General features: G+C 35.3%; 3 protein-coding genes across 3 annotated transcripts; all 3 read right to left on the reverse strand.

The window, feature by feature from the left end:
• Positions 1–378: 378 nt before the first annotated feature.
• LOC110897373 (ATP-dependent Clp protease proteolytic subunit 2, mitochondrial) lies at positions 379–4,797 on the reverse strand. The gene is made up of 2 exons (XM_022144126.2): positions 4,383–4,797; positions 379–948 (listed from the first exon to the last, which is right to left on the reverse strand). The coding sequence occupies exons 1-2, from the start codon at positions 4,696–4,698 to the stop codon at positions 545–547; spliced, it is 720 nt and encodes a 239-aa protein (XP_021999818.1). The 5' UTR covers positions 4,699–4,797; the 3' UTR covers positions 379–544.
• Positions 4,798–6,989: 2,192 nt separating this feature from the next.
• On the reverse strand, positions 6,990–12,737 carry LOC110897372. Its single transcript, XM_022144125.2, has 3 exons — positions 12,210–12,737; positions 10,694–10,824; positions 6,990–8,093 (listed from the first exon to the last, which is right to left on the reverse strand). Exons 1-3 carry the CDS (start codon positions 12,411–12,413, stop codon positions 7,268–7,270), a joined length of 1,161 nt encoding a protein of 386 aa, XP_021999817.1. The 5' UTR covers positions 12,414–12,737; the 3' UTR covers positions 6,990–7,267.
• Positions 12,738–24,781: 12,044 nt separating this feature from the next.
• On the reverse strand, positions 24,782–26,320 carry LOC110900408. Its single transcript, XM_022147298.1, has one exon. It carries the CDS (start codon positions 26,318–26,320, stop codon positions 24,782–24,784), a length of 1,539 nt encoding a protein of 512 aa, XP_022002990.1.
• Between the last annotated feature and the right edge of the window lie 558 nt (positions 26,321–26,878).

Below are 26,878 nucleotides of genomic sequence, written 5' to 3' on the forward strand. Positions count from 1 at the left end.
CACTATAGTGACATTTAAACTATAAAACTTAATTCTAATTTCTTTATCTTCTGAATTTTGAAAAAGAAAAAACCAAATCAATTTAACTTGTCATAAAACATACATTGTTTAAATTTAAAATAAACAAATCAAACAAGTTCAAATGCGATACATTTAACTAAACATAAACATGTATGAGTATGATCCGAAACTGACCTAACCAAACACAAACCGGCGAAACTCATGTTAACGCTCGGTAACTAATTTTAACGTACAAGAAATAACTAATTTCAACAGATAACGAATGAAAAAACTCCAGATTCTAATTCTATTGAAATCTAACAAATTCAAACTAATTAAAACAACATTTTGTTAATCGTTAATTAAAATGCTATAATATTAAGTGTCAACCATAATAATCATGCAAACCATAAAACAATACCAGTAAAGGAAGCAAAACACCTTAATTCCCCATTTATTTTACCAGTAACCGTTACAAATAAATAAAAAAAAAACAACCCAGAAATCTGCTTTTTAGTTTTTACGCCTTCAATTCGCTCGGGTTTCACTCTGAACCTTTCCCGACAGCATCGGTGACCAAAGTCAACGGTCTCTCATCTATGACTTCATCAATGATACCAAACTCTTTAGCCTCTTGTGGGGTCATAAAATAGTCTCTATCCATGTTCTTCTGAATTACATCGACAGGCTGTCCGGTATGCTTTGCATACAACGCATTCAACGAATCCCACATCCGAATAATCTGTTTTGTGTGAATAGTCATGTCTTTAGCCTGCCCGCTATATCCGCCTGACGGTTGGTGGATCATGATGGTTGCGTTCGGAAGAGACCGCCGTTCACCCTTGGCACCAGCCGCCAATAGCAGAGAAGCCATTGATGCGGCTTGACCTAAACATATTGTGTTGATTGGAGAACGAATGTATTGCATTGTATCGTATATCGCAAGACCTGCAAGAAGAAGAATCGACCACGTTATGATTTGAACACATGGTTAGAATTTGTGATCGAAAGAAAAAGTAAACAGAAGACTTTTAGCGACAGCTTGTGGTTATATTGTTGGAAGAAGAGTATTACACTAAACTAGACTATGCCTGCTTTAGAGTAAATTGCCATTTTAGTCCTTGAGGTTTGACCAAAATTGCCACTTTAGTCCAAATAGTTTTTTTTCTTGCCATTTTAGTCCACATAGTTTTGTTTTCTACCAATTTAGTCCCTGACTTTTGTCATTTTTTGCCATTTTGATCGACCACCACCACCTCCCACCTACCACATCACAACCTTCTATCATCACCGCCACCTGCCTACACCGTCACCACCCACCCACCCCCACCCACCATTTCCACCACCACCGGCCACTTTTCGGCTACCCACGCCATCAACCAACACCACTGCCATCATCGTAAAACCAAAAACCACTGCCATCATCTTCACTGTAAACCAGCACAACACCATCCCCATTCCATCGCACCTGCAAAAAAAAAAAAAGAAAGAAAAATGTGGTTTGACCAAAATTCACCTAAATTGACTAAATTTTTTGAATGGAGTTGGTGGGTTGGATGAAAATGGCAAAAAATGACAAAAGTCAGGGACTAAAATGGCAGAAAACAAAACTATTTGGACTAAAATGGCAAGAAAAAAACTATTTGGACTAAAGTGACAATTTTGGTCAAACTTCAGGACTAAAATGACAACTTACTCCCTGCTTTAATATTAATAAGCTTCAAGTGTAAGCATTGTAAAATTGTAAAATAATAAGATTTAAAGATAGCAACAGTTGCAGATTTTTAGTTGTGTTATATCAAATTTTGTGTCTTACTAGATTTGGGAAAACATGATGAAACATCAAACTTCAAACTTCAAAAACAATATAAAAACATGTCCAAATGCAAAATTTGAAGAAGAATAGTTCAAAACAATTCATTTTTTGAACCAGTATTGCATCTTAAAAGTAAAAATGCTATATGCCAAGAAAATATTTCTATCTATATACACATTCAAGTACATTGTACATCAAATTTTTTTTGGAACCATGCTAACACCAACTGCAGCGAACATGCTCCACGTGGATATCTATTATTCAAAAACTGTACAGTTACCTACCTTCTTCCCCTATAAGCTCCTCCAAATACTACACTGTAACTTGATATTACATCCAGAAAAGTACTCAACACTTGAAAATCCAATGAAAGGGACAATCTGCTGAATCTAGTGAAAGTGTTGAAACTTGTTTCGAAAACCATAATGCGTATTACAGATATAATTAAACTGAAAACTAGAAAAGGTTCTGAGATATGATGAATTCAAGGATAGTGTATAAAAAAACTTTAAATTTTATTATTATAATAATACACCAATTTTACAAGAAATGAACTTTTGTTTGTTCTTCCACTTAATAAATGAGAAATATTCCTGATAGATTCACCCACAATATAATCTGGTTTTGAATTTTTTCCTCTCTATGCTTCCACTATAAGCTCAGCTACAATTCTATAATGCATTTTGAATACATTATCCAAAATGAGTGTCAAAACACCTTTTTTACTAAGATTATGTGTATATCTCTACCACTTTTTAACTGAAATACAACCTAAAGTGTCTAGCAACAAAACTGAGGCTACTAATTAACAAATATTACCTTACAACACCTAACTTTTTGTGTTTTAAGCAGAATAGTCCTTCAAATGATAACACGTTGACGCCTTGATGATCTTTAAAGGGTTTTAAGGTGATTAACTTATATCAAACCTTGCACTCACTCCCCCAAAACTAAGTTACGCGTTGATGCCTTGATGGTCCTCAAATGATTTATGATCCCAATGAGGTAAAGTTCAGGTTATATTATAACTAAAACTCACATAACACTAGCTTCAAGAATGCAAGACTACCTCACTCCCAAAAGGAATAAAACAAAAACACTTTGTTTTGTACTCAAAAGCTAGTACTTTCCGAAACTCAAAATCAAGATAAACTATTTAACACCAAACTACTAATCATAGTTGTTAAAAGCCATCGCCTCTCGCGCCTAGGCCCATTTTTCAGGCGAGGCGAGGCGAGGCAGTTGCGCCTTGAGTCGAGGAACTTGCGCTTTAATTCTCCAGGTGATGGTTCAGGTGCACATTCCGGCGAGATTCCTAGATTCCGGAGAGTTTCCGGCCAAATTTTCTAATTTCCGGCAAGATTCTAGCCAGATCCGTATTTTATCTAAGGAAAACTACTTTTCTACACTAATACATTAATATTTTATAACTTTTGGTACTAAAGTAAATAAATGATATAAAGTGTTATATAGATTTTGTTTATTTTATTTAAAGAATGGTATTCTTTTTCTAATACATAATATGTTTTTAATTTTTTTTTCCATTATGCGCTTTATTTTTCTCAGGCCCTTGCTTTTTTTGCGTTTTGCGCCTAGGCCCCAGGCGAGGCCTATGCGCCTAGCGCCTTTAATAACTATGCTACTAATCATACATGCAGTCAAAAATTTATTCTTCTTAGAAGAGCTATAAACCTCTAACAACAAAAACTATTCAAACAAAAGCATTCAAACAACCACATATAGAGCTGTAAATAAACCGAACGAACACAAACAAGGCCTTGTTCGTGTTCGTTCGTTAAAGAAATAAATGTGTTCACGAGCGGTTCATGAACACTTACCGAACGAGATTTTATGTTCGTGTTCGTTCATTAAGGAAATGAATGTGTTCACGAACGATTCACGAACACAAATAAATTCGGCAAACGCGATGAAGGCTAAAAGTGGATGGCGGAGAGAGCATCGCCAGAACTTTAAGCCGTATCCCTAATCGTTGAATGGAGGTCGATAGTGTTCGTCGATGTGAATAATAAGGAAAGGGAAACAGTGCATAAACAAGATGGAAATAAGGTTTCCTAGTTTAATAGTAAATAGTTAGGGTAACAAAATAAATAAAAATTGAAGAATATAGAAACTTTAGATAAAGTATATAAAAGTACAAAATCTTTAATTAACAACACAAAAAAAAACGAACAAACATAAACGAACGTAAATAAACGAATGATCATGAACACGTTACCGAACGTTCACTAACACAATTGAACGAACGAGACCTCTGTTCATGTTCGTTCATTTAACTAATCGAACAAATTTTCTTGTACATATTCGTTCGTTTATTAGACGAACGAACGTAAACGAACAACAGTTCACGAACTGTTCGCTAAACGTTCGGTTCGTTTACAGTCCTAACCACATACATACAAACATCAAATTGAAATTAAAACTTACCACTTCCAGAATCAAAACACATAGAAACTGCCAATAAACCCTAATTTGCATAATAATAAGGAATCAAAGATAACACTCAACATACAAACAATCAAAACAAGTAGAATCAGAATTCAACTACCTGCAGTAACCGCTCCACCAGGAGAATTAAGATACATGTTAATAGGCTTCGAAGGATTCTCCGATTCCAGAAACAGAAGCTGAGCAACCACAACGTGTGATGTGTCATCGGAAATCGGACCGTTGATAACAACAATTCGTTCTTTGAGGAGTCGAGAGAAGATGTCGTAGGCTCGCTCTCCACGAGACGAGTGCTCGATTACCATCGGTATGAGACTGTACGGCCGCCATTGATGGTTTACAGTGGACCTTGTTGCAGCAGCTGTTGATGCAACTCTCCAAAGGTTGCTGAAACTGCGAGTGATTGGGTTCTGCATTGGTTTGAATTTGGGGGAAAAATTAGGGTTTGAAGGGGGTTGTGTTTGTTTATGGAATTGTGATTTCGGAGTCTAATTGGTTCTGGAACAGAGGTGGTGAGGGGAGTGGTTGGGGAAAGTCTTGGTGTTTCTTGTGATCCAAGTTCGATTACCACTTTCTTCATTATTTTCTACGGCATCCAGGTGAAGGACGAATATGAGTGGCGCATGTTCGTTTTGGATGGGAGGCGACGTTTTACCGATTATTCCACTGTCGTGTATTTGAGCGGGTGGAGGTTGGGTTTCCGCGCATCTTGGAGAGTCAAGGGGTTGGCGACGGTCGAGTAATTGACCTTGGCCACAACGCTCGGTGTCACGGTGGTTGGCACGTCATTCCTTGTCGTTAAAAAAAAATTGGTTCTGGAATTAGCATAGTCATGCTGATGTCACTATATTGAAAATGAAACCGCTTCTAGCCTCTGATTAGTGATCGATTGATCGTTACTCAGAGGTTTACCGAGTAATTTTCATCTAATCGGTCAATTAATCGCAAGACAATTAACAGTGATCAAATCTGGTTCTAATCGGTGGCAGTCTAGTGATTAGGGGCAAAACGTGTAAATTTTGGCCAGATTTCGGCCAAAACATGTAAATTCCTTAATCGTATCAACTTCAAAATATGAGTCAAAGTAGTTGTTAAAACATGCCTGCTTTAAAAATAGGGTTATTGGATTTTATCACTCTCAATTATTGAGTATTGGCTGCTGTCACTCCTAACTATCACTTTGGCTCCCATCACTCCCAACTTAACGCTTTGTGTGTTATGTCACTTCGGTTGAGGAGTTTTTGGCTCCCCTTTTGTCTTTTAGGAACAGATACACCTGCAATCATTAGTAATTCACAAAGGGTTAGCCTAATTTCACCAATAACACAAGTCAAACACTAAGAAGTGTTCACTTGTGGAGTGACACAACACACAAAGTGTCAAGTTGAGAGTGGTGGGAGTCAAAGTGATAATTGGGAGTGGCAGCGGGCAATACCTAATAGTTGAGAGTGATAAAATCCAATAACCCTTAAAAATATTACACATAAAAATGTGTATATATACATATAAGCTGAAAGTTACATATAAAATCTAAATCCAATTAATCCCTATTAAACCCGATTAATCGCTAGTCGGTACCCCACTGAACGACTAGTGCCTAGCGATTCTTACAACACTTTCGTTTAATGGTGGGCCTTCCTCGGGTTATGTGAAACGAAAAAAGTACGTTTAGCAACACCAAAATTCTAAGGTGGAATTGTATTCAAGCCGAGATGGCTTGGTTTGTAATAGCGCTGAGTTCGAGTCAACGTCGGCTCGTTCGTTTTCTCTTTTTGTAAACATTATGTTTTTTCTATCGAAAAGATATTGTTTAAACTATAAGTATTAACTAAATGGAAACTCTAGTACCACCGTCGTTGCCACTGGTGGCTTGTCCGCTATGGTTGTTTCCCTCTTCCTCTTGTCTTTCTCTCACATGATTCTCTGGTCTCTCTCTCCTCTCGTACAAAACAGTTCATTCCTGCCCTCTCTTTCTCTAATATGATAGGGTTTGGTGGTATTCTACCACCTCCCTCCAGAATGGACAACGCGTGAGGCCCACCTCCAGATAGGCCCAATCACATATGACCAGCACAAAATTTACTATTCATTCCCTTTGCCTTATTAACATATAGTAGTAATAGTAATAATAATAATAATAATTACTTAATTAGTAAAAACTAAAAGCCAAGGGAATCAACAAACACTGATATTTTTTTTGTGCAATACTGTAATAGGTCTACATTTTTTTGTTTGGGTAAAGACTTACCATAAGGTCATTTATCATGTAACTTCCTTTACATGAGTATTTTTAGATTACACAGTGTGGTAGGCAAGAGCATGCAAGGTAGGCGTCATATCACCAAAAGGGATTTTACTCTCTACGTCACAAAAGTAGAGGGGTGGTGAAAGGCAAGGTTGTGAAAATCAAATGGGTCAAAGAGCACCCATGCTCGTGGGATTATTGCCTTTGGCTTTGGCCAACGCCCCTCTTCTTCCCCGGCAAGGTGGTGGGCAAGACGTGGAGAACCCCCCCCCCCCCCAATCTATACCATGTTAAACTTAAACATCTTTTTGAATAAACAGAATAGAATTAACTAAACCGTCTGTAATTGAAACTAATCGGTTATGAAAATCCGAAAAGTAATTATTATAGTTTATAGATTCGGTTTTCACCCATAACCGAATAGAAGTATACTACTACAAAGGAAATAGAACAACTTTTTCATAAATGAACCCAATAATACAATTTCATTAAAGAATATGATCTTCATAAACAAACATTTTGGTTTAAAAATAATTTAGATAATTGAATAGGAACATATAAACATTATCTCTCCATTTCTCAACACACAATCCTAAACATCTAATACACAATTTTCTATCTAGATGTATACTTTTAGCCCAAAAATCAAAATGATTATATCAATGGCTTGCTTTATTTCTATTTTTCTATATCATCATCTCTTTCTATTTCCAATTCAATTGTTTGAAAGTCCATATGTACTAATCAATAGCCGCTTTGCTCTTCCGCCCACTCATCGGCTTCGGCAACCCATCAAATATCGGTCTAGTCATGGCGGCACTAGACAAAGCTTGAAGTTCAACAGTCAAATTTAACACGGAAGATTGCCAAATCGACGATATGGATGTACCATTATTACCGTTACCATTACCATTATTATATGAATCGTAAAAGCTTGGTGAGCTAGAAGACTTTTTCACTCCAGAAGCATCTGAAATTGACGAACCCCCTAATTTTATAGGCGGCATGTTCTGCAGACCATCGGAGTCATTGGCGGTCCGGCTGGCGGCTTTTGGTCTCAAGGCTAAGCCTTTTCCGGCAGCCGCTGAAAACGCGCTAGTGGTGTTGGTGGTGTTGTTGGTGTCGGGTTTAAGCAACTTTTCTGGGGTGTGAGTTTGAAGGTTAACATCGGATAAACGCCTTCTCATTAATTTGTCATACCATGTATCGGAATCGGGTTTTTTCCCATTTGCAACGGGACCATCGCCATTTGTGGCGTCACCTTGTTCTGACATCCCGTTCGCTAAACTTTTACATTTCCTGTGAAGGCCGATTGGCGGATTGGAACTTTGGGGTGGTTCTGGCCCGTGTTCTATGTTTTTTGGACCCGCTTTTTGATAAGCACCGGACCCAAATCTTTCACTAGTACCGTTTTGATTGGCTGGTTTGAGACCGTAATAGTCTCGTAAAGCATCCATGGATGGTGAAATGGTTTGTGGGGACGAAGATGATAACTTTAGGGATTTTATCGAGTCGAACATATCAGAACGTCTACGGTTGGGCGGTGTCGTCTCAGACTTTCTTGGCCTACAAGAAAATAACTAATTTAAGCAATCGATTCGTTACACTAACGAATAAATAAAAGACAATGCCAGCTCAATTATCCTAAAAAATCAAAACGAGTTAGAAGTCAAGTAAAGAGTATTTCTAATGCATAAAACCTCTTAAATCATATTATTCTAAAAAATTATATTACTACATACATAATATCATGAGTAAATTACTTTTTTGAGTCCTTGTGTTTTAGTGATTTTAACCATTTGAGTCCAAAATCAAAATATTTAACGCCCTGAGTCCCTAGACGGTTTTTAATAACCATTTGAGTCCAAATTTTAACCTTTTGAGTCCACTTTTTTTAACAAAATTGGACTCAAAACGTTCTAAAATGAACAAAATTGGACTCAAAACGTAATAAAATGAACGGTTAGGGACTCAGGGCGTTAAACTTTTGATTTTGGACTCAAGTGGTTAAAACCACTAAAACACAGGGACTCAAAAAGTAATTTACTCTAATATCATATTTAAAACACGATATATGTTTAAAATAGATTACACAAATCATCAAATCATTGTGGCACTGGCATATATGTTGTTAGGTACGCGAAATAACATTGTTGGTCCCTATTTTGAAACTTGTAACACGAACGGTCCTTAAAATGGACGTATGTTAAAATTTAAAAAGGGTATTATATTTCATAAAACAACAGTTTTATCGAATGCTCACGTCACGGCCTACCCGTTTAGCCACTATATTACATATAACTACTGGTTTGATACGGTTTAAGTATGACCAGAACTTCAACCCACTTCCCTATCAGCAAAATATTATACTAATACTAGTTTATATTGACGTCGCGCGTCGCGGCGAAACCGAGCAAATGATAATGTAAAACAAACGTGATTTGAAAATAAAGCATATTGTTTAGAAAGTCAAACCATTAGAACGGCTTAGTATATCATCGTACCGTTTTATGATACCAAATAAATACTTTATTTTGAGTACAACTTCGTTTTTAACAAAAGTTATAACGGAATGTCAGGGGAAAAATCAAGCACAATTATGTACTTAAGTTTTTAGAAAAAAGTTATAAATGTAAATTATTGAAGAAGTATCAAATTAATCGATAAATTAATATATGTTATAAAAAAGAAAAAAATTAAAAATGTTATTAAAAGTAAATATAATAGTAAACTATTATAATATATTAAATAAATAAATAATGAAAAGCTATATATTATTATAAAAATAAAGTTACTATTCATCAAAGTTCATTAACAATATATATATATATAATAGTGGCATTACATATGCATACATGTATATTGAGGTGTATATATAATCTAGTCATTCAGTGTGTTCACAATTAAATATAAGATGAGATTCCCCTATGATTGAATGGTAGGAACCAGTCAACCAACCAGCCAATAATCAAACACAACACCAACTTATTAATAAAAAACCGTTTTCATTTCAGTTTTTAATTGTGGTCACCCAAGAATACATCATCACCAATTTTAATAACTAAAAACAACCGTTATCTATTATAGATAGCATTTTCCAGGAGCAACTATTTAGTAAGAATGGACTCACCATAAATATCAACGTGAAACTCAAATATTACTTCGGCCAAATAGAATAATGGATACGATAGTTGTCAATAGCGGTCGCTATAGCAAATAGCGTAGCGTAGAGGTCGAAAGTTATGTAGCCACAAATAGCGGGATTTCAGTTTTTTTTTATAAAATCATCATCATCATACTCAGTAAATCTCACCAATAGCAAAGCTAAGGTAGGGTCTGAGGAGGGTAAGATGTAGACAACCTTACCTCTACCCCGTAGGAATAGAGAGGCTGCTTCCAGTGAGACCCCCGACTCGATAGTTTTGCATCAAGCCTTGGACATAATGCACATAACACTCAGCAATTGAGACAACTGCCGATTAGTGCATGTACCCCCTTGTCTTTCGGCTATCAGCGCCACCACATGATGCATGATTAACCATCCCCCTCTTTTAACGTTATTTTCACAAAATTAGTAAAATAACGTTAAAATTAGTGCACTTTCACTTTTGCCCCCCGAGCGCCCACACATATATACATTATATGCGCATACCGCAAGTGGGGCGTAGATTTTTTTATAAAATATAACTAGCAATTAAATATAGCTATAAAATAGCTAGATTTTAGGTTTTTGTTAAATATACATGTAATAGTGTATATACCAGGGTAATTCGATATAATAGACATGCAAAAAAAATCTAGTGGATTGCTATTTATCGCTATTCGCTATTAACAGCTATGACAGATACCTGTATATTATGTGCTCACAACAGTCTGCACACTTTTACAAAAAAAATCATAAAATTTTATGTGTGCCTTAGGTTATAATATGCTTCATGACTCACAATATACGAAATGGGATCTTAAGACGTGGAACTATGCATCATTAAGATAAAAAAAATGGTGAAACGGTGATTAGTGTACTAAACGAAAAGAATGGCACCTTATGCCGACTATATGTTAATCATGTATACCAATCAATAAACTAAAAATAAGATTCATCAGATTCAGACATGACAATTGGACGCTTAAAACAAATTAGCAGACATTTAGTGATGTATAATTACCCGTGAGTATCATATCCATTTGACATGATGGGAGAAGGCGGGTGCCTTCCTGGTAGAGGTATATGAAGCGTCTTTCGCGCAAACATTTGTAGATCGGTTGTCAGCCCGTTCATCCTTTTTATGTCAGCCACCTGATAAAATCCAATAAAATTTTAAACACAGAAAACAACAAATAAAAAAAAACTCCAAGTTTCATTCATCTAATTTCTATCTAGTGTCCTTCAGATAAATACATAAATAAACATCCCTATGACTTCACAAAGTCTAATGATTGAATTGAATCAATTCAAAGAAAGATTTGTTTACAACATTTTTGTAACAAGTATGAATATTTGATGCAAATTAGTACATCCAATTCAAGTGATGTCATTAAACATCCAAACAAAGAGTACATTACAAAAATCGTCCTTTATGTATGTCACTTATTGCAAATTGTGTCCTTTGTCTTCAATAATTACAGAAAACGTACTCGATGTTTGCAAACCCTTGCAAGTTATGTCCTTTAGCCCTAACTCAGTTAATTTTTGTGGTTAAATCTGACCAAATGGACCCCACCTGATGGTATTTTTGTGGTTAAATCTGACCAAACGGACCTCACATGAGAGTAAAATGACCAAAATACCCTCATGTGAGGTCCATTTGGTCAGATTTAACCACAAAAAAATTAACTGAGTTAGGCCTAAAAGACATAACTTGCAAGGGTTTGCAAACATCGAGTACGTTTTCTGTAATTATTGAAGATAAAGGACACAGTTTGCAATAAGTGACATACACAAAGGACAATTTTTTGTAAATTACTCCCAAACAAAATACACAAAATTCTTGTTACAAATTATCACCAAAATTAGAGAATTATCAAATTTTCATTTCTAATTCTTCACAAAAATCTTGTTACAAATTCATTTAATCCTTTTTTCTGTACATAAAGTAAATAAAATTAAAGATGAAAAACACAAAACCAAACAAAATACACAGCTTTTAACCAAAAAAAATCGCTTTAAAATGCAAAATTATCACCAAAATTAGAGAATTATCAAATTTTCAGTTCTAATTCTTCACAAAATTCTTGTTACAAATTCATTTAATCCTTTTTTCTGTACATAAAGTAAATAAAATTAAAGATGAAAAACACAAAACCAAACAAAAAACACAGCTTTTAACCAAAAAAAATCCCTTTAAAATGCAAAATTATCACCAACATTAGAGAATTATCAAATTTTCAGTTCTAATTCTTCACAAAATTCTTGTTACAAATTCATTTAATCCTTTTTTCTGTACATAAAGTAAATTAAATTAAAGATGAAAAACACAAAACACAGCTTTTAAACAAAAAAAATCCCTTTAAATACAAAATTATCACCAAAATTAGAGAATTATCAAAGTTTCTGACAATTTTTTTCTACAGATTCATTTAAACATTGAAGGTGAAAACATGAAATCAAACAAAAAACAAACAGATATTCACATTCAATTTCTCAAAAAAAAAAAAAAAAAAAAAAAAACATAACACAATTACCTCAACACCATACTTAATCGCAACACCAGCAAGCGTATCAAATTTCGTAACCGTATGTTCAATAAACCCCAAACCACCACCACCACCACTACCACCACATAACGGTTGCATCAAACGCGAATGCGGTGGTGATTCCATCAAAAACCCCCAATTCGACTGCAAATTCCAATAATTATCCCCACAATTTCGCCTCTGCAACTCCATATCCTCCAGTAAACATCATCTGTCCACAATCTCAAACCGAAACCCTAACCCTATCGCAAAACACGTTCACCGCATTGCTCGAACAACCACAACAACAACAACATAAATTCATGAATAAATGAATAAATAATGATGGAATCAAATGATATTATTGAAAATAACACTGAATCGATTATGAATAATGTGTTGCAGATCTGGTCGATTGATGATTTTGCGTATGAAAGCGTGTTTTCAGAAAAGGTATTGAATGAGAGAGAGAGAGAGAGAGAGAGAGAGAGAGAGAGAGAGAGGGAGGATGATGAATGATGATTTTTGCCTCCAATTAAGGCACGTTAGATGTTAGTGAATTTGTACCGTTTGTATTGTTGGGTTGGATCGCGTGTTGCGATAGAGTCGAAACTTAAATAACTCTAATTTGTACTGTCTGTTTTCGAACAAAACGTATCTGAAAACGTAGATTAACGAAAAACATATATAAAATAAGTACGAAAACGTATTATATTTGACCCGACTCATTACATAGAAAAATTTACTTTAAAAAGAAAACCAACTTAGATTTATACCGAAACATATTTAAGAAAAGCACGTACGAAAATGGTGTTTTTTAAGTTAAAAAATGTTGTACGTTATGGTTGTGTTGAAACGTTAAGTAACTCGAACTTATGTACCGACTAGTGAAAATGTATTATATTTGACTTTACTCATTTTTGAACAATATTTATGACAATACGTAAACTAACTTAGATCTATAAGACACGTACTTAAAAAGAAATAAAATAGCAAATCACTTTGCTATAGCGATTTACCTTTTGAGAATTGTTATATGTATATAATATATATATAAATAAAAGTGACTTTATGGTCAAAAATGGTTCTTGTCTTCTTTTTTTGAACGGTAAGGAATGATGTGTCAACTATCATGACACCGGACGCTATGGTCACGGTCGACTACTCGACTGCCGCCAGCCTCTTGGCTCTCCCAGATGCGCATAAACCCGACCTTCACCTGCTCAAAGGCACGACAGTGTAATAATCAATAAAACCTCACATCTCATCCAAGACGAACCGGCGCCACCCGTATTCGCCCTTCACCTGGATGCCGCATAAAATGGTGAGGAGAGTGGGAATCGAATCTGGGTCACAAGAAACATCAAATTTTTCTCCAATCATTCCACCACTACCTCACTGGTGTTTCTTGTCTTCTAATCATTTATATGCAAAACAATGAAATTTTGATAAAATTAAATAAATAAAAGTGACTTTACGGTCAAAAAATGGTTCTTGTCTTCTAATCATTAATATGCAAAAAAACAATGAAATTTTGAGTTTTAGTTTTGGATAAGGTGATAAGGTTATCAAATTTTTATAAGTTTTTTCTCTTTTGGAAAATCTGAAAACATTTTTACTGTTAACGATTGGTAGTAGTTTTCATGGTAAGAAAGAAAAAAGTTTGAAAATGATATGTTTTTAATATGTAATTTAATAAATGTCCTAGTCGTGTATAAAGTTGATAAAAGTAGCATTTAAATTCATAAAGTATTGTGTATAAATCAAGTCATAATTATTCATCGGTGAGTTAAAGCTCATCTTTGGGACGAAATGCGTTTGATATCATTATAGAGTAACCCAATAAAAGAGTCACATATCATCGACCTATCATATGCCATTGCCTTTGACACAAACTGCAAACTGCAACCTAAATATTGACTTGGACTTAGCGGTTGACATACATTCTTGAAGCTCAATAACAAAATTGACAAACATACGCCCACCTTGTTTATTAGCTCCTTGTAGAACTACGTCTTAATCGTTTGGAAATGGCTATACACAACATCTATTATGCAAACTTTAGATCCTCATACATACATTAGGGCCATTTATCCCTAATTACATAAGCAGGAATGGGATACCATGAGAGGTCTAGTACAACCACTCCCAACACAATCACACTTGCTTTTACACATGCCATAAACGTGCCTAAGGCATGTGGGATCATCATAGAATGTGGTGTGTTTGCTAACATGTTTTCGAGCAATTAGTTGTATAGTAAGTCCCTATGATAATAACATTGTTGTTGCTTAAGAAATTTTGAGAAAATGATGTAATAAAATGATGTAATTTTTAAATTGTTTCCGGAAGTATGTAATATTCATTGAAACTTGTACAATAACTAGTGTTATGCGCCGCCCGCGTTGCGGGGCGCTAAACCGAATATTTCTTAGTCTAATAACATGTAAAATCATACTATTTATAACACGATCTAAAAAAAAAGATACATCGATTCAACCAATTAAACCAAATCACTACCATAGTTTTGCCAAAAAAAATAACTAAAACGATAGCAAGCATGTAATTTAGAGTTTGGGGCAAAACAATAATTTGTTAGAACCAATTAGCGAGTGCTAGACAACTGTTTGGCACGAAAAAAAACAACACTGACTCAACGAAGTAAAATAAAACACTACCATAGTTCTGTCAAAAAAAAAAAAAAAAAAACGATAGCAAGATTGCAATTTTGAACAGGGGTAAAATCGTTATTTTGAAATGGAGGCAAAATTATATTTTTGAACTAAAGGGCAAAACCATATTTTTATTTTGAACCGGGGGCAAAATCGTAATTTTTAACTGAGGGCAAAATCGTACTTTTATGATACGGGCAAAAGAAAATTTTTATTTTGAACCGGAGCGAAATCGTAATTTTAAACTCAGGGTAAAATCGTAATATGGCAGGACCATAGCGGGGAAAAAACATGGTTTTTATTTTGAACTGGGAACAAAATCATAATTTTTAATTGAGTGCAAAATCATAATTTTAAGTTAGGGGCAAAACCAAAATATTATTTTTAAATAGGGTAAAATCGTAATTGTAACTATTATATGATAAATTTAAAAAAAAAAAAAAAGTTGCTTGTTGTTGCCGCCATCTTTGTCCAATAAGGAAACACTAGAATTTTGACCAGTGCCGCGCGTTACGGCGGCAACATCACGTTTGTGACTTCGATACACGTGTAGTAATGATGGCAATAACGTGTGAGGTAATAAAGGTCTATTGCATCGTCGCTTGGTTGATTATCGACAATAAAGAGAGTCTGAGAGTTAGATAGTCGCGTGACATAAAAGGCCGGAATTGACGACGACGATGGTTCCGATGAGCCCATTTCATCCCCAGCCAGAACCATTTTTGTCCATCGTCTTCTTCACCGGTGACGGTTTCCAATAACATGCGGAAGCTATCTTGAATGAACAGTGCTAGTGCGGCGACGTTTTTTTGGCGAATAAGCTTAGATGTTGGTGGTCGTTGCCGGAAAAAAAAACTTGGAAAAAAAGAGCCAGACGCTAGAAGTAGAATCGAACCGGGTACCTCAAGATCGTTGTCTCCATGCTTGCTTACTTGAAGAAGATTTGAGACATTCACAACGAAAAACAGTTGTAGTGGTCATTAAATCTAGAGGCTATTTATTTAGAGTGTTTGTGAATTTGATTATCCAAAGTAAAGTAAGTTCAGAGTTAGTTTAATGGCATTCCCAAACACCCCTTGTGAAACTGAGAACATCTACGGTGGTTACTACAAATCAAGGATCTACCACATCAACAAGACAAAATTTGTACTAAAGGACAAATATCAACAAAGGACAAAAAGTGTACATTTTAAAAGTTAGAGAGATTGGATATGAAAAATTATAGAGGTTATATATGAAAATATCACCGACCTTCTACTTTAATATTATATAAATAACTATTCCTAGTAAATATATCATTTCATTAAAAAATAACATAATGAAAAAATAGATTTGAATTATTTCTCTAAAATATGTGCATGACCATGTGAAAATACTTTGTAAAGTTTTTTAGTTTAAATATAGAAATATATATAAAGTTTATCGTACAATTGGCCTTACTATAAATTACGTACGTGATTAGAAATCACACATTAGGCCATGGGGTATGGGGCTTGGGTTGGGGCGTGGGTTGGGGTAAAACGCCCAAGCCACCATCCCGGGTGGGCTTGGGTTGGGGCGTGGCCCCTTGGGGCTTGGCTTTCAAGCCAGGCGTGGGGCGGTATGGCCAAGCGAGCTGGAGGAATCTCATTTGCTCACCCCGCCATGTCAGGCGGCCATTTCAAATTTTGAATTTAAAAATTCAAACGGTCCCCCATACCACCAAACCGCCACCCCGGTCTCCCAACAACCTCTATATATTTGTAACCCCCAACCCACTGGTCCCCCCATCCCACGAACCGAAACCCCACCGGCTACCCCTTCTCTTGAACCCGCTACCCCACTGGTCCCCCCATCCCACGAACCCAACACCGCTATGGCATCCTGGACCCATGAAGAAGAAATGGCACTCGTCACTAGCGTCATCGATGCTATGAAGGGACGGCCACCGGGCCAAACAAAATATTGGGTGGAAGCATTCGCGGCCTACCGACATAACGTCGGTAACGACCGCCACAACCTCAAGGCGTGCCAACATAAATGGCGCGAGCTACAACCCAAGCTCGACCGTTTCAAGGCTTATTACGAAGCGGTTCCGAGCGGCGAGTTGTGCCACGAGGACCGGGTGGCGGTGGCGAACATAGAGTTTCGAGGCAAGGAGCGAAAGGCGTTCGACAAGATCGACCTTTTTGAAATTTATTTAACGCTCTAGGTTTATTTTGTAATTTGAAGATATTGGTTTGAATCGATTGTTTTATTAAATATGTTGTAGTTCATATTTATTTTCGTTTGAATTTGTACATGGTTCATGTGCTACAATTTTCCAAATGTTTAAAGAGAGTATCTTCATTTTTTATTAGTTTTATTAATAAAAATGTGACCCATTTCCTACAAACATAAAACAGATTTCATGAGATTGTTGGTACAATCTTAAAAACCTTATTTATAAGGATTTTGGGTTTACGAAAGGATTTATAATAGAATAAAAAAAATATTTTTAGAGGTTATGATCTTATAAATATTTATTTTGGGAAATATGTATGTAGTACAACTTGTTGTGTTTGGATTTTTTGAGATTGAGATACAATCTTAAATCCTATACCGTGGTACAAAACGAATAGTTTTAGTTCCAACGTTTGGTTTTGAAACGATTTTGGGAATCGTTAATTTTTCTAACTTTTGTGTTAGATCGGGTTTATTAGTGTAAACCATACGTTTTTTGTAAACGTTAAATTCTCTAACATGTGTGTTAGACCGGAATTATTGGTGTAAACCATACGTTTTTTGTAAACGTTAAATTCTCTTAAATAGTGTTTTTTATGTCTTTAAATAAGAGTTTTATGTTACTTGATTAGAGTTTTATGTCTCTAATTAAGTCTCTATTTAAAGTAGACTATTCATCCATCCATGGATTGATATGAACAAATAAGTCTTATAATGATTTTTGTAATCATTTGTCTTCTAACATGTGTGTTAGAAACGTTCATGAAAAGCGTTAGTTTGGAAGCAATTTTTTAATTGTTTAGTTTCGAGTAAATTACAAGTTTTGTCCTTTATCTTTACATCAAATTTCAGGAGCTGTCCTTTAGCCAAAAAGTTGACAGGCGGTGTCCTTTATCTTGCCAAATCTTGCAAGTTTTGTCCTTTTAGCCAAACCCAGTTAGATTTTTTGATTAAATCTAGTCATGTGCAAGACACATGAGGGTATTATTGTAATTTCACCTCTCAAGGACTATTTTGTAAGATAAATTATATCAAGGGGCTATTCTGCATTAAACTTAAAAATAAAAAAATATATATAGTCTCATACTCTCTCTTGATCTGAAACATTCAACTCTTCTCTTTCTCTCTCTAAAACAAAATCAACAGCCCTGTAGTTACCCTTCTCTCTCTCTCAGACAACCACCACCACACCCACCTAAGACAATCACCTCTCTCTACTCTCTCTCTCTATCTCTTCACCTACCACCACCATATGCCGCCACCACCGTCTTCAGCAACACCACCATATGCTGCCACCACCACCACCGTTTTCACCTCCTCCCTTGCAACCATGACTGTCTTCATCACCACCACCGCCATCTTCACCATCCAACCACCACCTCCTCCAATGCAAACACCAACTCCACCATCGCCTCCCCCATCGGAACCCTAACCCCAAATAGATCCGGCAACACCATCTTCTCCGGCACTCCTTCACCATATGCTGCCACCACCGTCTTCACCATCCAACCGCTGCCTCCTCCCCTGCAACCACCGCCGTCTTCACCATCCAACCATCGCCTCCTCCATTGTATAAATAAATAAATAATTGTTGTTAATAAAAAAACTCAATCTTGAATTTTATGCTGATTTTTAAGAATCTGCGTACAATTTAGGGGCTTCTTTTTGACCCATAATCTTCGATCTATGTTACTGAAAGACCAAAAAGTGACAAATCAGTTTCATTTTTCAATTTTTTTCGATGAATCAAATAAACTCACCTCAAATTTTTGTTTTTTTATTAGATCGTTAAAGTTTTGGTTACAGAATTACAGTAGAAAGTTATAGAGAATGTGGTGATGGTGGTTGTAGATGACGAAGGGTGGTGGCGATTTTGATGATACTTAATAATTCCGATTTGGTTCTTCATCTTTTGGGTGTCATGATTGTTATGTTGGGCGGTTTAAGGTGTGTTTGATGGTGGCGGTAGTGGTGGTGGTGGTGGTGGCGGTGGTGGTGGTGGCGGCGGTGGAGGGTGGTGGTGATGGTGATGAAGGGTGGTGGTGATGGTGGTCAGTAATTTACTCTATATATATATAATAATAATAATAATAATATTTTAATTTTTTTTGTTTTATTTTTAGATAATATTAAATAAATGGGGTAGAAAGACTAAAATGCCCTTGAGTGACCAGATTTAACCAAAAAATCTAACTGGGTTTGGCTAAAAGGACAAAACTTGCAAGATTTGGCAACATAAAGGACACCGCCTGTCAACTTTTTGGCTAAAGGACAGCGCTTGAAATTTGATGTAAAGATAAAGGACAAAACTTGTAATTTACTCTTTAGTTTCTAACGTGTGTATTAGAAATGACTTATTTATTTGAACCATATATGTGTTTTTAGCAAGTCGAATTAACATTTTGTGGAAATGTTAATATTTCTAACGTATGCGTTAGAATTTCTTTCATTTTAACATGATTGTTAAAAATGGTTAAAATACAAATGCTTTAAATGTTTTATGTAAACATTTTATATAAGTAATTTGTTGTAGCATTGTTTTTAATGCTTTGTATGATTTAGAAATAAAATGTCATACATTGAAGTTGATGTTTGATTGGCTTCAAGGAATTAAATCACCATAAAGTAATGGTGTGGTATTTATATGAATTTAATGAAAATAAAATCATTTACTAGACTCTTCATATGAAGATAAACTCTTAAGGAGAGTTTCATGTCAATTTATTAGTTTTTATTAGAGTTTATGTCTCTAATAAAATCTTTAATTAAGTGAGAGTTATCTCCACCCATGTCTCTTGTATTAAAAGTAGGCTATGTGCCTAACTTGATGAGATTGAAAAAAAAAAACAAGAGTAAGAATACAAGAATTAAATCACCATAAAATGATGGTGTAGTTGTGTGTGATTTTATCACCAACTTTAATTTGTGATTTCTAAATCTAAATGGTCATGTTTCATATGAAATGACTTAAATTTTCTAACACATGTGTTAGAAAATGTGTATCACGAATACGAGGTTAGAGATTGTTCATAATGAACAGGAATGTTTTATGTAAACATTTAATTGCCTATGTGTGTATTAAAAATGATGAGAAATGGTTTATTTTATAAACTATATCTTTCGAAAACGTTTTATGTAAACGTTCAATTTTATAATGTGCTTGTTATAACATTTTTTTTCTTACATGCGTGTTAGAAAATGTTATTTGGTGAAAAACAACTTGGTGTTGTTGTGAACAAATTTAATTGTTCAAGTTTACTACTTGAATGTAGTATTTGTAACAACTTGGTGTTGTTTTGAGCATAATTGTCCAAGTTTAAAGTTTCAAGATGAAATGGGGAACTTGTACTTACAAGTGCATGGAGTCTTATTGAGGGAGTACCTCAAGACATGCCATGGGACGATATTGTTGAGAAGATTTCGGTCAGATTATAAAATGTTGAAGATAAAAGCACTTTGCTATTTGATGTCTACATATTGTCTATGCTTCCGTTTAAATTTCAAAAGTGATTGGCACTTATGATTTAGTTTCCAATGTATTTTATTGTTTTGTGTTCAATATCTTCGGATAACACATGCAATTTTTTTACAAAGAAATAAATCACTAATGGTTGTGACGTATAAATTATTTTTGTGGAAAATAATTAACGTCGGTTATACATTGTTTAAAAAAATATGGTTTTAAATGGATAGTACATGAAAATACTTCGACATAAACGACTTGAGAGTTGTTACATTGACTAAAAGTCAAAGACGAAACATCAAATGTATAACCACATCATGAGTGAGTAATGAAAGAACGTAGTGAGTGTATTGAGATGAAAACACTAACGACATTCATGTCGACATACTTCATTAGAAGTCATTGGAAAATCCACAAGTGTAAATTCTAACATATGAAAGTAAAAGTACTATATGTTATTGTATACATTTAATAAATCTTGCGAGATTTATAAGTAGATGCGCCTACCACTTGATTATTGTGAGATCTATATGGAGATTACCTTCATTTGGGAGAGCATCCTAAATATACATATCTCCTAATGAATAACAATAGATGTGTGCAAATCACTTATGGCAAAATTATGAATGTCATGTTGTTGAGTGTCGATCTAGTTGACTCTATCTCACACATAATAGTGATTGTAGATGAGAAACATTCATCTTATTTAATAAATCTTGAGATTTATAAGTAGATGCGTCTACCACTTGATTATTGTTAGATCTATATGGAGATTTTACCTTCATTTGGGAGAGCATCCTAAATATACATATCTCCTAATGAATAACAATAGATGTGTGCAAATCACTTATGAGTGTCGATCTAGTTGACTCTATCTCACACATAATAGTGATTGTAGACGAGAAACATTCATCTTGTTGGTGATGAATGTGTTCACCAAGTGACTTGGATTAAGACTTTTGTTTAAATACTTATGAGTCAATGGTAGATTGTTGGAGATAAAAGGTAAACAAGTTATGTTCCTTAAATGAATGATGAAATTTAGCTATGTGCTATATACAGTAATTTGTGAGACCTTCCTAAATATTGATGTTTTAGGATTATGAATAAGTCTCATTATTTTGTCTTAACAAGGGATGAATGTTGCAAAGTGATATTATGATATCCTTAGGGCTGTGAAGAATCAGAATGATGCATCTTCTGTTCACATGCTAAAGTATTGTAGTCTAAAGCATGCTAGACTAGTACTTGGTTAATTATGGGTCTTGACGGAGACTAATTAACTCTAAACATTCAAATGTGTATGAACACAAAAAGAATTTGTGTATGGACAAAGTTGAGGGAGAATTTTCATTCATTATAAGGAAAAGACATGTAACTTTTGAAGAGTTTGTTCGAAAAGCTAATGAGGAGAACTCATTGTCTAGGCTTATTCTAGGTGTTAAATTAGAATTATTCTAAGTTGGTGACAAACTTATGACAATGGCATGTGTTGCTTTGATTAGCTCGGAAGCTCATGTAAGCTAATGCAATATGAGTTGAATTCACTGATACAATGAGGTTGATCTTGTTCAATCATATGTGTATAAATGTCGCCATAAGTGAAGTTACGGAAATGTTGATCAAATGACAAGAAATGTGGGGGATGATCCATTTAGAAACAACCCTATAAGGGTATGTAGAAATGGTTTTCATTACCCCATCTGGATGATATCCTATAACACTTAAATGTGGGGGTGTCTTGCATTTGTATCATAAAAGTTTGGCAATAAGGATTTTGTAATCAAATCTAACATTGCAAACAGACGACTATGTGGAGGACACAAAGGTCGTAGTGCATAATGGAGATGTGTTTGCCTTAATTGATAAGCGTATCTTACAAAGACATATTATAACCAGATTCAGATGGCCACTGAGGTTATAGTCTTAGAAGTTGACAATAGGCAAAATTAACTTACGAGCTAAGAACACATCATGACAACTGATCTCAAATATGCAAAGTTATTTGTTAATGTTATGGATCCAACAACCTGAGGGTTTATTAGAGATCAAGTTGTGGAATGAGACTGAAGCCCATGGAAAAGGGTATGTGAAGGACACCTAACTTAATTGACTGGAGATCCCAAGATCTAAGTTCAATAGGACAACTAACTCATATGACTAAAGGTGGTCACTGTGGGGGCATAAATAATATGCATAAGCTAGTATATATGGTTATACATACCCCAAAAGTATAAAAGGGTGTTTAAATACGTCCTAGTCTATTCCTATGATATTCAGTGACAAAGAGTGAGGTTAAGCATAATATGTGGTAAATGATTTGGATAAATCACGATAACCACAATGCTTTTAATGATCTAAGGAGAATCACCTATGTTAGAGAGAAGTGGGGTCGCTTCGAATGGAATTGAGGGCACAATTCCTAGAGCTCTCGCAGAACCAGAAAAGTGTTCCACGACCATTATTGGACACGACTATGAGGAGATGACCCGGCTAAGGAGAGTCTTGTGTGAATTGTATCGTCTTATACACAAACGGCAGACGAGTTCAAAGACATCGAGATCTACTCAGAGCTAATGGGCTAAGTGCATTTCATGAGCGACGATTCAAAGGGTAACACCTACCTATCGTATGCAAAACTCAACTGTCGAGGTTACATTGGAAATTTTAAGTGTTTTGAACAATCTCTATTCATGTGGGGGATTGTTGGGAAAATTAGTGAATGGATATTTAGTTAATTTATAATTGAGTGAAATTGTAATTACTAATTAAACTCCATATGTGAAACTCTTGAATAGAGTTTTATGTCACTTGATTAGCTTTTATTAGAGTTTTATGTCTCTAATTAAATCACTAATTAAGTGAAACTTTTATTAGAGTTTTATGTCTCTAATAAAATCACCAATTAAGAGAAACTCTTCACTGCCCATAACTCTTGTAAAAAATGGTAGGCTTTGTGACTCATTGGAATGATGAGATAACTACAAGAGAAAGATAATATATATAAAGAATTCTTGGAGAAGTGGTGAAGGCTTGAACATCCATATGTTGGGAATTATAGAGAGATGAGTTTTCTCTACTCGATTCCATCACCTTCGTATCATTTTTTTTTCCACAAGTTCAAACACTATAATTCTATTCGGTGTAACCTCGGGCGCGTGGCCATTTCCGGCAGTACAGACTGCTTCGGCTGTTGTACCCTGGGAGACAGAGGCGTTGTCTTTAGTAGAGGCGCGGAATCTGTTTTAAGGGAAGCGTGTTGAACACGTGCCTCAGCCATAATCGTCAACATTTGTTTGTTCCTTTTGTAGGAAATTATTGTACAAGAAGACGTGGTTCAAGACCTCGTTGAATCTTACACAACAGACTGAAAAGACAACGAACCATACAAATAGACGAGGTTAAAGATCAATTTGAAGACTTTATCTTTTGAAGATATTGGTTTGAATCGATTGTTTTATTAAATATGTTGTAGTTCATATTTATTTTCGTTTGAATTTGTACACGGTTCATGTGCTACAATTTCCCAAATGTTTAAAGAGAGTATCTTCATTTTTTATTAGTTTTATTAATAAAAATGTGACCCATTTCCTATAGAAACTTAATCCTGACTGCCAGGCTCGAACCTGTGACCCCGGTCAGGAACCCCACCAAGATGGGTAAACCTTACCACCTCACTTGCAGTTAATAGGAATCGAACCTGAGCCTCATTTAAGAACTCAAGCACTTTGCACCACTGGACCACGCGTCTAGATATTTAGATGAAAGGACGTCATTCAATACCCAAGAAATATAACATTTAGGCTTTAAAAAAATGTCGAATTCATATTGAAAATTGAAATTTGCTCAATAAGTTAAGGCAAAGTTCATAGGTATCTTTTATCGATCATAGAAACTTCATTAAACTTTGATTTTATTTATTTTAATTATTTGTTGGTGATACAAAAGTCTACGTACTATATTGCATTATTGACATGTATCATATCATATAAGTTCACCATCTCTTCTCATGGCCCTACTCTGTCGGTGGCTCTCTATTTTGGCCCACCCATGAGTTTTCTTCCTCATTGTTTTATTTTATTTTGGGTAAAGGGTTTTACCCCGGTGATTTCATTCCAAACAAAAAATACGTACAAGTGGTGTAGAAAAGCCTATACCAGTTCTCTTACATGACATGCCACATAAGAGTAAAACAAGCAAACAAGCCAAACTAGGAAAAAACAACCCTCAAAACACTAAAACAATCAGGTCTCGCCGAAGAACTCAACGGAGCTCAGCTTCCAATCTTCCAAGATTTTCCTCACATGCGGCTTATCCTTGTAGTTGAATGATAATAACTTCAGCCTCACGTTGTCATTAATGATATTTATTAACACCTCAGGCGGTCTTAACTGGTTGTTGAAAAACCTGTAATTTCTTTCTTGCCAAACAAAATACGCAGTCGCCTTGATAAGAAGTTTACCAATAACCGAATTTAGGGACCTTGATGTCGCTTTCGGTAGTAGCCATCCAACAATGTCAACCCACTTGTTAGGCACCATCTTCATACTAGACTTATCCTTGATAGCATCCAAAACTGAAGAGGAGTAAGAACATTGGAAAAACAAATGTTCATGCGATTCTAGTTCCCGTTGACACAACAAACAACACATCATGTTCATAGAGCCACTGGTGAGATAATTCCATTTTTGAATCCGATCTTGGGTCCACAATTTCCTTCTAAAGATCAGCCAGCAATGAAAAGAATGTCTCGGAATATTACAACCCGACCACACAATCTTTGACCATGTCGTTTCTTGACCTCGAGCACGAATAGCTTCCCATACCTGTTTAGACGAGAACGACATGAGTTTACCTCCATCAGATCTCCAAAGCGTGACATCTTGCTTGTTTGGAACGATATAGATCGGATTCAGCTGGAATAAAACCGGAAAAAGGTCCCGCCATGCCTCCGGCCACGACCACATGCCATTATGCACAACCTCGGCTACTTTAGAAAAGATCGAAAAACCATGTTGATACATGTTTCTGGTAGAGATATAACGGCTGAGCGGGCATTGGTTGCACCAAGTATCATGCCATAAAGACGTAGATTCACCATTACCAATTTGTTTCCAAAAAAATTTGCGGACCAAACTCCTGAACGACAAAAGCTTCCGCCAACCCCAAGTTGAGCTTTGCGGTACCTTGATGTCCCAAAAACTCCTACCTCGAAGCCGGTGAGCCTGAATCCATTCCACCCACAACGATTTCCGACCCGAGACAATACTATAGATATGAAAGGTCATTAACGACTTGTTAACATCCGAAACCTTTCTAATACCCAACCCCCCTTCAGACTTAGGGAGACAAACATCCTTCCACGCCACCTTCGCTCTTTTCGAACCCAAAGATCCGTGACTCCACAGGAAATCTTTCATAATCCTCTCTATGCTTTTGATGATACTAGCTGGGAGACAGAAAACAGCAGCCCAATAAGAATACATAGCCGCTAAAACTGAGTTAACCAACTGGAGCCTCCCTGCAAAAGATAAGAACTTTGTCTTCCAATCTAAAAGCCTCTTAGCAATCCTCTCAACCAACACCTTGCAATCACTTTTAAGCAATCTAGAAGCAATCAGCGGCACTCCAAGATATTTAATAGGCAACGCTCCCTCTGGAAACGGAACTAAGGACAAGATCTGGTTCTTTACTCGAGCTGGGACATTACAGAAGAACGAAGTGCTTTTGCTCAAGCTGGGAACGAGCCCAGACATGTCCCTGAAACTATTTAGCGACTCCATAATGATTTTTACCGATTCGAAGTTAGCTCTGGCAAACAAAAACAAGTCATTAGCGAAGCACAAGTTGATGATTTTTTGTCTCTGACAATTATTATGAAACCGAAAGGTATTGTGATTAGCTGCCGCATGCTGAAGAATGGACGTGAGGACTTCCATGACTAGAGTGAACAAGTACGGAGATATGGGGTCACCCTGTCTTAACCCCCTTTGGCCCTTAAAATACCCATGTTTTATTTTATTTTATATTATATTATATTATATTATATTATATTATATTATATTATATTATATTATATTATATTATATTATATTATATTATATTATATTATATTATATTATATTATATTATATTATATTATATTATATTATATTATATTATATTATATTATATTATATTATATTATATTATATTATATTATATTATATTATATTATATTATATTATAAAATAAATTAAAGTTTAGTATAAGTTTTTAATGCATGTAAAAATAGCAAACTAAGAAAGTGAGACAACACCACCAACAAGTCATCAACCTTTTTTTTACATCTCATAGTAAAA

The sequence above is a fragment of the Helianthus annuus genome, chromosome 13, assembly GCF_002127325.2.
Source record: "Helianthus annuus cultivar XRQ/B chromosome 13, HanXRQr2.0-SUNRISE, whole genome shotgun sequence".
NCBI lineage: Eukaryota > Viridiplantae > Streptophyta > Magnoliopsida > Asterales > Asteraceae > Helianthus > Helianthus annuus.

Bases quoted from the DNA above. Each gene is read 5' to 3' on its own strand.
- LOC110900408 (XM_022147298.1), bottom strand. From the start codon at position 26,320: ATGGAGTCGCTAAATAGTTTCAGGGACATGTCTGGGCTCGTTCCCAGC.
- LOC110897373 (XM_022144126.2), bottom strand. From the start codon at position 4,698: ATGCAGAACCCAATCACTCGCAGTTTCAGCAACCTTTGGAGAGTTGCA. The intron at 949-4,382 runs GTAGTTGAATTC...TTCTTCTTGCAG, and splicing joins TGGTGGAGCGGTTACTGCAG to GTCTTGCGATATACGATACA.
- LOC110897372 (XM_022144125.2), bottom strand. From the start codon at position 12,413: ATGGAGTTGCAGAGGCGAAATTGTGGGGATAATTATTGGAATTTGCAG. The intron at 10,825-12,209 runs GTAATTGTGTTA...GGATTTTATCAG, and splicing joins CGATTAAGTATGGTGTTGAG to GTGGCTGACATAAAAAGGAT. The intron at 8,094-10,693 runs GTAATTATACAT...ATTTTCTTGTAG, and splicing joins AATGGATATGATACTCACGG to GCCAAGAAAGTCTGAGACGA.